Source organism: Fomitopsis serialis, assembly GCF_022376445.1.
Source record: "Fomitopsis serialis strain Sig1Antser10 chromosome Unknown B0H18scaffold_80, whole genome shotgun sequence".
Classification (NCBI taxonomy): domain Eukaryota; kingdom Fungi; phylum Basidiomycota; class Agaricomycetes; order Polyporales; family Fomitopsidaceae; genus Fomitopsis; species Fomitopsis serialis.
In genome coordinates, this window is record NW_025955040.1 from 95,010 (window position 1) to 108,219 (window position 13,210).

A 13,210-nucleotide genomic window follows, 5' to 3' on the forward strand; every position below is an offset into this window, starting at 1 on the left:
GTGCGTACGGCCAGGTCCGAGTCGTTGCGTAGACTGCGTGCTCAGGTTGAGGTCGTCGTGCGAGTCGGCGCGAGAGCAGCAGGACAGAGCGCGACGCGTCCGGCGACGCGTCGAGCGCTAGCGCCGGACCGGACCGGCAGCCGAAAAAGAGTGATAGAAAACGCGACGCCCCAAAGTTAGATAGATTTTTCGTCGAGCAACATTTAAATAGAATGAAGACCACGCATTGATAGAGAGACGGCTTCATAAGTTTGTGATAGAATTGCGTAAGTGCGATAGATACGGTGAGTAACTTTGTGATAGAATGCATTTATTTTTGCCTCAAATGGTACGCCATAGAATCAAGGTTACGACGAATCACTCACTCCAAAACGAGCAAGTGCATCCGAAACAAACACAACGCCTACACAGTAGGCGAAGTAGAGACCGTAGCTAACCTGCGAACACAACCCGGACACATAACGCGAAACGACTGCGTATGCACAATGTGCCGAACACTACGAGAAGAACAGCAATGCGAACACCCAGACGCATGCGCAAAACGAGCAATTGAACTCATAAACCAACTACCGACAAAGTGGAACCCGAGATCACCACAGCCGGAAGACATAGAAGAACAACAAAGACAAAATCGCGAAGAAAACCAAAACAACGAGCCTGATCAAAATGACGCACAAATGGAGAATGCGCCAGAACAAGAACAGGGTGAATACGACACAGAACAAGATGATAAACACCCTGACTGGGAAATCTTCGACCCCATCATAACAACACACGGCTCCCTGGGCGATATCTTCAGAGTATTCACCACAGGCGAGACGACCAACGAAGTGATGAACAAACAATTATACGCCCAAACAGACAAAGCAATAAAGATGGCGACGGATGGATCATGCATAGAAAACGAAAACACAAAACAGGCCGGAGCCGGAGGCTTCGCCGGAGAACAAAACCCGATAAACTTCTCAATACGAATACCCACGAGCATAAGACAAACGAACCAAACGGGCGAACTGATAGCCACGAAGGAAGCGGGTATGAGAGCACCAGAGAACCGAGAACTCGATATAATGAGCGACTCAAAACACGTAATCACGGAGGCGACGAAATACCTGCAGAAACACGAAGATGAAGGGTACATAGGCAAGGAAAACACACCTATAATACGATCAATGATCGCTACCCTCCGGAAACGATCACCGCAAACGAGACTCCGATGGATTAAAGGCCACAATGGTCACAAGCTGAATGAAGGAGCGGACCGCCTAGCAGGAGAAGGCGCACATAAGCCAGACCAAGACGAAGTCAACATAGACATACCGCACACACTACAACTGACAGGGGCGAAACTCTCAACCTTGACACAGAAGTTAGCATACAAAGGAATTCGTCAACACGAGATGACCACGTACAAAAAGAGAACCAGAACACAAAACAACCTCATAAAGATCGCAGATTATATCGAAAATCACTACAAGACAACACCATCGGAGGAATCGATCTGGAGAAACATTAGACATAAAGACCTCCGAAGAGAAATCAAATACTTCCTATGGATGGCGACGCACGACGCGTATATGGTGGGATCCAACTGGCTGAGAACAGGATACTCAGACGAGATGAAAGCTAGACATGAATGTCAAACCTGCGGCGTAGAAGAGTCGATGGAACACATACTTACCGAGTGCGAAGCCCCAGGACAAACCGAGATATGGAATTTAGCAGAACAATTATGGAGGAAGAAACGAGATGAGTGGAACAACCCGCTATTAGGAGGAATCCTAGGGTGCGCAGGAGCGATGTTCAAAACCGAAAAAGGCGCCCAAATCAAAGGAACCGCGCGACTTCACAGGATAATAATCTCCGAATCAGCACACCTTATATGGAAACTGAGAAACGAAAGAATCATACGCTTTGACAATGGACGCCAGCACACCCAAGCAGAGATACGCAACAAATGGACACACGCAATGAATGACAGACTGGCTATGGACTGCCACCTGACGAATAAAAAGAAATATGGAAAGAAGGCAATCAAACCGAAACTCGTAGAAGAGACGTGGTCAGGAGTCCTAAAAAACGAAAATCAACTGCCGCATGACTGGACGAAAGGGAAAGTTGAGGTTTTAGTGGGTATCGAGTTCACATAAGTCGACAAAGGGAGGGAAGCGCATCGATGACTAGTTGGCGTAGTATCGATGCGCAACACGCGACTGAACTCACAGTAACGAGTCCCACACACCGTGCGTAATTGCATTTCCTCAACGGTGGTACACAAAACACATGTCTATGCAAAAAACTATGCTATTATGGCTTAATGGGGTTCTAATCCCCCGTACTACAGCGGGTAATCTGGAGACGACTTGTCGACTGCCAGACCCAGCGCCCACAGGCGCAACGCTCCACAAAAAAACAAAAAAACGTTGAACGTTGAACGCTCCAGCCCACGCCCTGCCAGTTCTCGACTGCTCCCTCGCCCGCTCATAAGCTGCTGGCGCGCCCATGTAGTCCGCAAGCTCGTCCAGCATGTCCTCCAACCAGTACGACGTGATCATCGTTGGCGCCGGCATGGCAGGTTGCGCGCTCGCGCAGGCCCTTTCCACCCTCAAGGCCTCAAGCTCAAGCGTCCCGCGCCCCTCCGAATATGCCTCCTCGAACGCTCGCTCGCGGAGCCGGACCGCATCGTCGGCGAGGCGCTGCGCAGGCTCGGCATGGCCGCCTGTCTGGAGGGCATCGACGCCGTCCCGGTGCGTGGCTACTGTGTCGTGCTCAACGTCAAGCCCGTGCACATCCCCTACCCGGACGGCTACGAGGGCCGCAGCTTCCACACGGCCCCTCCATCCAGTCGCTCCGCAAGAAGGCACGGGCGGCGTTGGGCGTGGAGACCGTCGAGGCGACGGCGTCGGAGCTGGTCGAGTGTCCGACGACCGGGCGCGTGCTGGGTGTGCGGGCGACGCGGAAGGTTGAGGGCGGGGAGCAGGCGGCAGAGAAGGAGACGTTCCTCGCCGACCTCACTATCGTCGCGGACGGCTGCTTCTCGAACTTCCGAACTGCGGTTTTGGACGGCGCAGGTATGAAGTCCGTCACGAAGAGCCATTTCGTTGGCATTGTATTGGAGGACGCGGAGTTCCCGATACCGAAGCACGGAACGGTGGTCCTGGTGAAGGTCCTGGTGAAGGGCCATGGGCCCGTTCTCCTCTACCAAATCGCAAGTCGTGACACACGGATGCTTGTCGACCTCAAGACCCCTCTTCCCCCTGACATCGAAGTGAGTCCACGCCTCCTCCACCAGACAATCCCTGTAACGCCCTCTGCAGCAAGTCATCCTAGATGAGATTGTACCACGGTTCCCCACCGCTTCAAGATCCCGTCTACGCTGCACTCTCAAAAGACCGCAGTGACTCCGGCGCATGCCCAACACGTTCCTCGCGCCTGCTGAGTAGGGCCAGCACACGAAGGAGGGCGTGTTCCTCGTCGGCGACTCGTGGAACATGCGACATCCGCTCACGGGCGGTGGCATGACCGTCGCGTTCAACGATGTTGTCGTCCTGCAGGACCTTCTACGCGAGGTCAATGGCCTTGGTGACTGGAGAGATCTTGCATGTGCTCCATCGGTGGCATTGGTGACGAAAACAATTCGCGTCGACTATCAACATTCTGAGTGTGGCATTGTATGATCTGTTTGGGGCTGATGGTGCGTATCCTTGCCGATGCGCTGGAGTTACGCGCTAAGCTGAGATGTGCAGACGAGGCCCTGGAGGTCCTGCGGATGGGCTGCTTCAAGTACTTCGAGCTAGGCGGTGACTGCGTTCGCGACCCTGTATCCCTCCTCGCTGGGTACGTTCCCGCTCCCGCGTCTCTCACAGCTGTATCCTGACGGCACACATCTAGCATCGAGCAATCGACGCTCCTGCTCGCACGCCACTTTTTCGCTGTCGCGTTATACGCCATCTGGGTGATGTTCACGCACCCGCGGCGGATCGTCGTCGACGAGAAGGCGGTGTACGTCAAGCCTGGCTTCGAGGAGTATCCTATCTTGCTCCTCAAGTGCATCCGCGTGGTGAGCAATCAACTTGACGACGTCTGCTCAGTACTTTCTTGACTGGTGGCTGGCGCTCCGTACAGTTCTGGACGGCGTGTGTGGTGTTTCTGCCACTCGTGTGGACGGAGATCCGCTGGTGGTGAGCGCCTCGACGACATCGTAGCATCAGATCTATGGGGAGGAGGACCAGTACATCCGCGTGCGATCTGAGGGCGGGCGCCTGGGCGAGCGCGTGCTGCACAAGATCGGGCACATTTCGTGAGTCTGGCTGTATCCTAATATCTAGTTGGCGCACAGCTTTCCCTGTGTATAGGTGACGGGCGGGACTTCGTTCGCGTGCAATTGACGTGCTGCGCAGTTCCCGTCTTCCTGGCTCTCAACAGCTTCCAGGCTTCCCTCGCAGCATCAAGTCTACGCTATGGACCCCCTGCTCGCGTCTCCGCTTTCCGCGCGTATTCGTAAGTACTCGCCCAAGTCCGGCGTTTGAGCGACCTCCTCACAGTCTGAACCTCCCGTGTCGCGTCCAGGACAAGTCGCGCTCGTCTGGTAAGCGTACCGCTGACTGTTTCGCAGGTTCCCTCGAGTCCCGCGCCCGCCTCAACAAAGCAGCTCGCCAGATCGCGTGAAAGTCGACTTCCAACACGATGAGTCACCGCTCGGCCGTGTACTGACCAGGTGGCAGCTCCCCACCTCGCGGGACGTGTCAAACACGTCGTTCCGGCGGCAGCTCGGTGTCCTCAACACGCCTGACTAGCGGACCGAGCTCTTCGACAGTTCGCCACGCCGCCAGTTCGACCGCAAGTCCCACGTAAGGCCTCGCCCGTCTCGGATCGGGTAGCACACGTAAGCGCGGCCCATATGCACCATCGTGTCCGGCTCCCCTGGCATCGCTCCAGGCGAGCTGTCCGTGCTGTTGCATGCGGCGCCAGTCCTGTCGATCCCGTGCAAGTCCGGACGCTCAAACCGCCGACCGAGGCGAACCGGTAAGTGGGCTGTTCGTCTTGCCCTCGACGATGACCGACGTGCTGCTCCAGGGCATGACCGGACACCCGCATCGAGACAGGCGCGGTCCAGACACTCCAGCAGCCTCCCGACTGACCGAGATAGAGACCCGCAAGACAATCCTCAAGATGATCGATCGCGGGCTTGCCATACCGGGCAAGCGTCACGCGTTCGAGCTAGTAGGTGACCGAGCTGGTAGATGACCGAGCCGATCCGCGTCGCGTGAAGAGCTGCAAGGACGTGACGTTGACCAGAGGAGACTGGTGCGTAAACGGAGTGCCCACTGAACGCTGCCGCTATTGTGTAGCTGGACATGTCAGCCGCATAGTGCGTTAAGAGACCGTGTCCCAAGGGCTTGAAGTCTCTGAGCTGACCAGGGAACGAGGACGCGGAGGTTGTCCGCAGAAGACGGACATGTCCATCTCGGGATAGATTACTCGCAGGTGTCGCAGTCGCTTCGACGCGACCGCAACCCGGACCCGGAGATCTGCAAGCCTCGTGCTCCGAGCCAGTAGATGACCGGACCATCGTAGATCCGCGTCGCCTGAAGAGTTCCAAGAGCGGACGAGACATCCGTTGTTGTTGGGACTGGTAAGCGAACTCGGTTTGACATCGCCAACAAAGTCCTGACCGAACTCGAGGGGAAGTGACTGGCTGGGAGCGCGAAATGCGCGTCAACCCGGAGTGGTGATCTCCGGCAAAGGTCCAGGCTGTAGAGTCTTGTCACTGCGGGTGTCGTGCGCCCGCTAGGGTGCGCTGACGACCGAACGAGACGTGTCGTGCGTGCGGATCATGACCGGAGATCGGTGCCGCCTGTTGTCTTCGCACAACTCAGACACTGTCCACTGTAAGCGATACCGGCTGCGGTAAGACCCTGTCCCAAGAGCTTGATGCCTGTAAGCTGACCAGTCAATCAGGGCACTGTCAGGCTTTCGGCAGAAGACCATACCTGATGGAGACGCCCTTGTCAACAGCCTCTGCGACATGTATGTGGCCCGCAGTCGTCGACATACGCCAGCCGCGGCTCAGGATCGCGCCTGTGTGGTGTAGACGTAGCTGCACCGCAGCCTTCGGGAAACGTACCGGCCCTCGACAATCACCCCGAGCCCACCCATAGCCTTTTCAGGCTTCTTCTATGTCTCCTTCGCTCGCTATCGTCCGCGCACGATGGCGGCGGGCGGGAAAACAGTGGTTTTGAGATGTGCAGGTGATGCCGTAGGAAGTGCACCGGGCCCTGCGCCTTGACGAGTAGAATCCAACGATATAGAAATCGGGCGATTTGGAGAAAGCGTTGTCGAGTTATGAGCCGCGCACGTCGGGAGGTCGCAGGTCGTCGGGGCATGCCAATCAGGAAACCCCCCCTCCCTTGGCTAAATAGCCCTAGAATAGTACTCACCGCCCCCTACTGCGCCACTAATACACCTACTCCTCACTACTCCTCACTCATGTTCACTACGGGTACCCTAGCCACATCCATGTTCTAGTCATTCACGCGTGTTCTCGACACAAACGCACCAAAACGATCGATACCTCCTGGACACGACTTCCATTGGTAGCCACATAGTACGAGGTAAGTCGACAAAAGGCGGCGCGACATTGCAAGTAAAGCATTGAGCATACATGAAACTAGGTTATGTAGAAGGCGTGAGGCGTGCATGCCATGCACATACATAGTACCCGCGTCGCGGTGACCGCTCCTTGAGCGCTTCGGCACGAACGCAGGTGCAGCCTCGGAAACAGCATTACTCGTCCGTCTCGCACATACTTGCTGATCTGATGGTTTTGTCAAGTCAGCAGAATGTACATACATGGTATGATAGCGACTCGGGAGCGTACACCCAGAGGAGGAACGAGGATAAATGACATACCATGCTCGTCGGTGCAAGGGCTCAGTCGGCGCTTAATACCGTTCACTGTGGTCACGGCGACGCGATGTGTAACCCTGACAGGTCCGATGTCCGGTCTGGCGAGATGCTGATTGCCCGCAGTGACAGCTGGTGAGATTCGATACAAGCCGTGGTTTGCATCTGGCCTTGTGAATGCGGTGAACCATTCGACGACGATAGTATATGCCAGGTGCGACGGAGCACGTGAAGCATTGGGGAACACATCACTGACTTGTTTTGCAGGGACCTTGAATATAAGTCGCACTCTACCAACTTTCAAGCAATGTTGCGATGCCAGTGAGGATTCATACTGCTCGCGAAGAAGAAAACCACGCACCATCAAGTCCACCCCTACCAGCATTGCCGTCGCGCACAAGAACCGTGTCGAATCTTCCTGGTACGCTGTTTTGTCGAGCAGTGGATCGCTGCGGCTTAGCGTGCACAACATCATCAGTGTCTTCTCCTATCCCGAGACCTTGGTATTCGTGCAGTGCGAACTTGATCTTGTGCCAGACTGGAACCTTCTGAAAACGAAAGTGAACTGAGCTGGCCTCTCGCTCAAGCTCGCGCGGATTCGTGAGTGCCGGATTATTGAAGCGCACAACAAAACGGGCTAGGGCAGCGCGGCGAAGGTACGTTGCACCATAGTCTCGTGCAGCAGCTTCGAAGTTGAGAGCCTTGACAGAGGGATACTTGGACATCTTCATCACGGCTACGACGCGTTTTGGTTCCCCATCCTGTGGAGGATGCCGTGGAATGCTGTGGACGAGATCGGAGGTGACCGGTGACCGGTGACCGGTGACCATATAGATGGCCGCCGAGCGGTGTTAGATGGTAACAGACGGTAACAGACGGTAACCGAGAAAAAATCTGTTACTTTGGACAAATTGCCTTTACCAGCGATCACCGTCTGAAAGTCAGACGGTAACAGCTGGTAATCGCTGTAAAAGTTGCAGGTTCTCACTGGGCCTGAGGCCTGAGGCCTGAGGCCTGAGTACTGAGTACTCAATGATCGACTAATCGGCCAACGCTTACTTTCATGGTGGGAACGCGAGCAGCGCAAGAATGCTGAGTTCTATAATAGACGCTTGCCTGCTATTATGGTCTGCAACGGAGACTAGCTGAGTTCCTGTCAAGCACGGCTTGCAGAGCATCAAGCTCAGAAGCGTGTTCGAGAAGACAATGACGGCGCAAATGGCATTAATGACGCAAAAGCCGCGACTTTCGTGCTCGGACCCTGATAACGACAAGTCGGGTGTCCTGAACGCGCTGGTCCGCCGGGTGCGGGATGCGGGATGCGATTCGCATGGAACAGTGGCACGCTCTAGTCTCGTTCTGTCAGACATTATAGCGTTGACAGGTGTCGGCGGAGATCGAAAAACACATACCGCAGCCAGTTCTGGAGGAGTGTCCGATGTGCAGAAAACAAGGTTCTGAAAAGGCGCCTTCGCTCTGGTACATAGCTGCTTCGTTTTCCGCAGGATCGCCCCGCGCTCAGCGCTCATGCCTGTCTCCTGCACCAGTACTGAATCCATCCCCGACCTGACTGGCCGTCCAGAGCGTTCTAGAAATGCCAAAGGTCTGTACTTTACACCGCAGCACCCGCACCCCTTCTGAATGCCGCTCTCAGCCCAAGCGCGGCATCGTGCCAAGCGCAAGGCGTATATAAAGCAGGCAAGGCTGGTATTGCAGCAATCGTTCAGCCGACACTCATTCCATCAACTGCAGCTTGAGACCACAGTGACGAAGTTACAAGCCGCACTTACGCTTTCTCTAGAGCAGGTTGCGGCCCTTCCCGCACCTGCCAATCCCGCCCGTGAGCTCGTGGAAGAGAACGAGGTTCTCCATCGCCAAGTGGACGAACTTCGGCGGCAGATGGAGGATCGCAATTCTCGCCTACGCCCTGACCTTGGGCGGCGACACGGCACAATCGCTACTAGCCCTTACGTTCGGGGAGACTACGACACGTCGAGGCGAAGGCTCCCAGAATCGCAATCGCAAGTCTATTTGGTGAGGGTCTCCTCGGCTATCGCGTGACGTATCCACGCTGATTCGAGGCGCATTCGCAGCATGCGCAAAATGGCCACACTCATAGCCGTCCTCCGCCATTATCCATCCCTTCGTCAACCTCCTTCCAGACCCAGCCGTCGCAATTGGGAGTATACCCCGGATTGACGTCGTCGGCGCTCACGTCATATGGGATGTATCAAATTCCTGGCATTCCTTCAAGCTCGGGCACAAGCACCGCTTCGATTTCTCCGTTCTCGGCGAGTGTCTGTTCTTCATGCTGGCCATGCGCCATGTGCAGAGAACTCGGGATCCTAGTAACAATCATATTTCACAGCCCTCAGGCGACTATACCCCACCGTCGACGACCATTCATACGCATCACCACCCTAGCTTGTCCGCGAACTCGCCCTGGCTGCTTGCATCGTATAGACAGGTGTCAGGTCAGTACGAGTATGCCGAGGTCGAAGAAGATAAATGTGCGTGCGACTAGCATTCGGAGTGTCAGCCAATATCTGATACCATCTTCGTTATGCTGTATCTCATGCGAACGGGTATCCTACCTCGTTGCCTCAGTACGCGGGTAGCCAATTGCCATTGAACCATTGTCGAACCTACTCGACTCAGCGGTCATGACTACCGTGTTGAGCGAATGGTACCCGATCTTCCATGCCGTGGGCGTGTCTTTGTGGTTCTCCTGTGTTTATTTTGGTCTTTCTGCCACCATGTTTCAAGTTGCTCTCTTGCATGTTATGGACTCATATGGTCCTTGAATGCGATACTTTCTTATGCATTGAACTCGGCTGATTTTCCTTGACTTAACCTCAAAAGGCTTCTCGCCGCGTACACAGTAGCTTTCCCCGCGCGAAGAGTCGTCGACTACTACATCGAGTCATACAAGACGCTCGCCGGCTTGTATGGTCTGCAACGGAGACTAACATCGAGGGTACGGTCTGGGTAGCCTGAGGTGCTCAAATTTGTACGGTTGCGAACCTGAGCCCTGCTAGCGCCGTGCGCAGGACCGGCCCGGACTCCGAACACAGCCGCTCTCGATACTTGAATGCTGCCGCAGAGCTAGTCTACTTTTCGACGCGCTCCCTTGTCGACAGGTCGGTATTTTCAATCGCAGTTTGAATGTACGTAGTGGATCGCAGGCGGAACCTCAAGTGTGTGGCTGAGCTTGTGGCGGGTGCGTCTGTGGCGGAAGCAAATATTGCATTGTTCTCGTCGCGTACTACTACTAGGTCGCCGTCTTTTGCACTGCTCGTCCTCAGCTTGAAGATAGCGACTTACACCGCTATCTACCGTTTCTTTCCGCGAGGAGACGTCCTTCAGCTAAAGGTTCGAAGGTTCACCCCTTGCGCGTTCTAACAGTGTTCTTGATGTCCCGTTGCGCGACGACTCCGGACACGAGCACGCAGACAAGGATGCGTGAAGGTTTTCTCGCTCGTCCATCGAGCGCGGCATGCTCAAGAAGGCGACGCACGCACTTGAGTGAGCGTTGTGTGCGCGACAAGTAGCGATTCAAAGGTCTGTCCCTCGCCGCCCGTCTGCGACCTAGCGCACTTTACAGTCTGGATAGTTCATCAAGCGAGTTTGGCGTGTAGCGGAGTCACTGGAACGGCGTGTTTCACAAGCTCGCCATTCGGTTTGTCCTCCATCTATCGCCCGAGCCTCTGGTCCTTCCCACCCACACTTTCTCGTGTGCACCTACTCGGCATGCCCTCTTCTGGATTCTCGCTTGCCTCGGTATGTGTCTGCGGTCTGGAACACTGGCTGGTAGCTGACTCTGAGATCAATTGCTGGACCGACAAGGCGGCACCTCCTGGCGGCGTGCAGCTCTAGCGACACACTGTCCGGCCGCGCGAAATCAGCCACCATAGTGAAAGTCGAGCTTCGGGTACAAGATGTCAATGATCGTAGTGTGCACGGGATGAAGCCTAGGGGGGAACTGCCAAGGAAGAAGGGATGGCGAAGGTAAGTACAGCAAATTCGAAGCTTCGAAGCCGAAGTACGCCCCTGCAAGCGACCGTTAACCCGCAAACTCATCTGTCTGCCCGCACGCGCGTCCACTCGCCCATTTAAATGCTCGTGCGCCAATCCGAACGCTGTCCCGCACGTTCGCCCGCTCGCACACAGTCGCTTACCTATCCTTGTGCTCAACGGCTTGGGCGCCCGCTCGCCTACGCGCTTGGTTGCCCGTGCGTTCGTGCACTCGATTACTCGCGCGCACGCCGCTCATCTGCCCGTGCACTCGTCCATCTAGCTGCAAACATATCCCCTGGCTCCTCCGCCTGCGCGCTCGCCCGTCTGGCAGCCCGCCTACGGTGCCACCCGCCAGCTCGGCCACCCGACTGCCCGCCTGCCCGCCTGCTCCGTTGTATGGCAACTCAGTCATTTGTGTACCTGCCTACTCGCGTGTCTACGTCTTCGTCTGCGCTCTCACCAAGCCACTCAGAGATATATTAATATTACTGTATAGTCTAATATTTTGCTGGGTTCAGTGCACCTGCGCGGTGCTGATTGATGTCATCGACACATAAGTAGCAGAGATTCTGTAAAGAGGACATGTACAGCGACATCACGGATTGCATAGCAGAACATGTCATAACAGATTGTAATGACCGAGACGCGCCTCGGACGCGTCAGAGGAGCCAGCGAAGGTTGAAGGAATTGTCTACTCTGCCCACGGGAGACTACGCAGAGCACTCTCGCGCCTGGCTCTACGCAGCTCCCTCACATAGCACATAGTATCCTCTCCTCCAAACTTCGAAAACTCAGCGAACTCCGTTGCGAGGAAAACCCTGGAACCATCTCAGATCCAGAATACGATCCATCTGTTGGAACCCAGTGTCGACTCCGTAATGGATCCCTCCTCCTCCTCCTCCTCCGCGCTTCGCGGGAGCATAGTGATTCGGGTTATGTGGATGTTGTTCGGCTTGGTTTCCGAGTGCGAGTCAGCTGCTGGACTCTCGGCCACTGAGGTAGAGCTATATATCGTACGTTCAGTCCACGTTCAATGCGCAGACTAACGGAGCGGATTCGAAGTGTTGTGTGTATCATCGTTCGCGCGAATTACAAAATACAAGAGCGATTTCTTCTACTTACGGGTCGTAACAATTCGCCAAGAGATTAGTCACTACATACTCAGCCTGAGAACCACGCGACAAATCCCTAAGACAGTGTCGTCGGTGATGATTATTACCATCGGATCACACAGCCGCTGCGCACCCCAAGTCGACACGGAGCTAGAAAGGTATACAAAGGGTCGTATCAGAACATTGCATACGTCATGCTACGCTGGACAGCGAATAGAGCGGGATGATAGTAAGGGGACAACAACTACTGAGGGACGGAAACAGGATGGGGGGCAGGACACCGTACATGTCCACCAGGAATATAAACATTATAATCCAAGAAATAATTTGACAGCACAGTAGCGGGTGGGCGGGCGCGATGCCTATTCGCACCGCGAGCGCCTCCACACCGACACACAGCGTTCACGCTCTCAGAAGACGCAGGCTACCCTCCGACTCGGAACGCATGCCCGCACGCCGCGCCCGATCGCCGCCCGTAGCACCCAACTTGGCTGGCGGAGCAAGGACTCCGCCGGGTAAGGATGGGCACCGTAGAGACTCAAAAGGTGCAGAGGCGCCAGAGGCGGTAGAAGAGGAAGACGCCGCTGCTTGTTAAGTATTGGTGGACCGACTCGCGGAGGCAGATTCGCATCCGCGAAGCGCCAGAGATCCAGGCGGGCGGCGGACGAGTTCGCTTCTGCTGCATTGCACTCGACCAACGAGGCGAAGGATGGGTGTGCCACCATCGAGATCGAACCGTGCGGCGTCGCACTGGCAGTGACGAAGCTACGCACAAGTTCGTTCCATGCGTCAACTTCGGAGCTCATGCCGGGTCTGTTGGTTCGGGTCATGCGCACGCTGGTCCTTCTCGCGCCGCGTCCTAGCGGTTTGCAGTGTGCGGTGCCAGAAGGGTCGTTGAAGCGGGACTTGCCTGCGTCAGCACTAACCTCCACGAGGCGTTGGATCAGACTGTGATCAAGTTGCTAGGAAAAAGACTGCTCATGCTGCACGCACGGCCATCCGAACGGTCGCATTTGCCCAGTATCTGCTGGTGTGACACCGAGAAATATCCAGACAGCGCAAATGTGTATTGTCCCGAGAGTACATCCAGCAGCGTAACAAAGTAGTCGGTATAGGGGCGGGCAAGATGAGCGAAGATTATACCTAGACAAGTAGACGAGACCAGCTGTGGGAGA

General features: G+C 55.5%; 5 protein-coding genes across 5 annotated transcripts; 4 read left to right on the forward strand and 1 right to left on the reverse strand.

The window, feature by feature from the left end:
- Positions 1 to 365: 365 nt before the first annotated feature.
- On the forward strand, positions 366 to 1,025 carry B0H18DRAFT_841959 (uncharacterized protein; the record flags this gene model as incomplete). Its single annotated transcript, XM_048039504.1, has 1 exon — positions 366 to 1,025. A coding segment is annotated over one exon (660 nt), but the record flags the coding sequence as incomplete, so codon positions are not given.
- A 12-nt stretch (positions 1,026 to 1,037) lies between these two features.
- On the forward strand, positions 1,038 to 2,150 carry B0H18DRAFT_1086704 (uncharacterized protein; the record flags this gene model as incomplete). Its single annotated transcript, XM_048032079.1, has 1 exon — positions 1,038 to 2,150. One exon carries the CDS (start codon positions 1,038 to 1,040, stop codon positions 2,148 to 2,150), a length of 1,113 nt encoding a protein of 370 aa, XP_047889412.1.
- A 376-nt stretch (positions 2,151 to 2,526) lies between these two features.
- Positions 2,527 to 4,185, forward strand: B0H18DRAFT_1086705 (uncharacterized protein; the record flags this gene model as incomplete). The annotated part of the gene is made up of 10 exons (XM_048032080.1): positions 2,527 to 2,575; positions 2,611 to 2,783; positions 2,822 to 3,268; positions 3,318 to 3,338; positions 3,444 to 3,569; positions 3,595 to 3,623; positions 3,663 to 3,694; positions 3,747 to 3,837; positions 3,892 to 4,060; positions 4,126 to 4,185. 10 exons carry the CDS (start codon positions 2,527 to 2,529, stop codon positions 4,183 to 4,185), a joined length of 1,197 nt encoding a protein of 398 aa, XP_047889413.1.
- Positions 4,186 to 6,576: 2,391 nt separating this feature from the next.
- On the reverse strand, positions 6,577 to 7,831 carry B0H18DRAFT_1028868 (uncharacterized protein; the record flags this gene model as incomplete). The annotated part of the gene is made up of 2 exons (XM_048029942.1): positions 7,616 to 7,831; positions 6,577 to 7,562 (listed from the first exon to the last, which is right to left on the reverse strand). A coding segment is annotated over exon 2 (547 nt), but the record flags the coding sequence as incomplete, so codon positions are not given.
- A 595-nt stretch (positions 7,832 to 8,426) lies between these two features.
- On the forward strand, positions 8,427 to 9,908 carry B0H18DRAFT_1028883 (uncharacterized protein). The gene is made up of 3 exons (XM_048029943.1): positions 8,427 to 8,940; positions 9,000 to 9,197; positions 9,275 to 9,908. Exons 1-3 carry the CDS (start codon positions 8,548 to 8,550, stop codon positions 9,428 to 9,430), a joined length of 747 nt encoding a protein of 248 aa, XP_047889415.1. The 5' UTR covers positions 8,427 to 8,547; the 3' UTR covers positions 9,431 to 9,908.
- The last annotated feature ends 3,302 nt before the right edge of the window (positions 9,909 to 13,210 follow it).

Excerpts from the sequence above, each read along its gene's own strand:
- B0H18DRAFT_1028883 (XM_048029943.1), top strand. The coding sequence starts at position 8,548 with ATGCCGCTCTCAGCCCAAGCGCGGCATCGTGCCAAGCGCAAGGCGTAT. Across the intron at positions 8,941-8,999 it reads CGCAATCGCAAGTCTATTTG|CATGCGCAAAATGGCCACAC; the intron begins GTGAGGGTCTCC and ends GCGCATTCGCAG. Across the intron at positions 9,198-9,274 it reads CTTCGATTTCTCCGTTCTCG|CCCTCAGGCGACTATACCCC; the intron begins GCGAGTGTCTGT and ends CATATTTCACAG.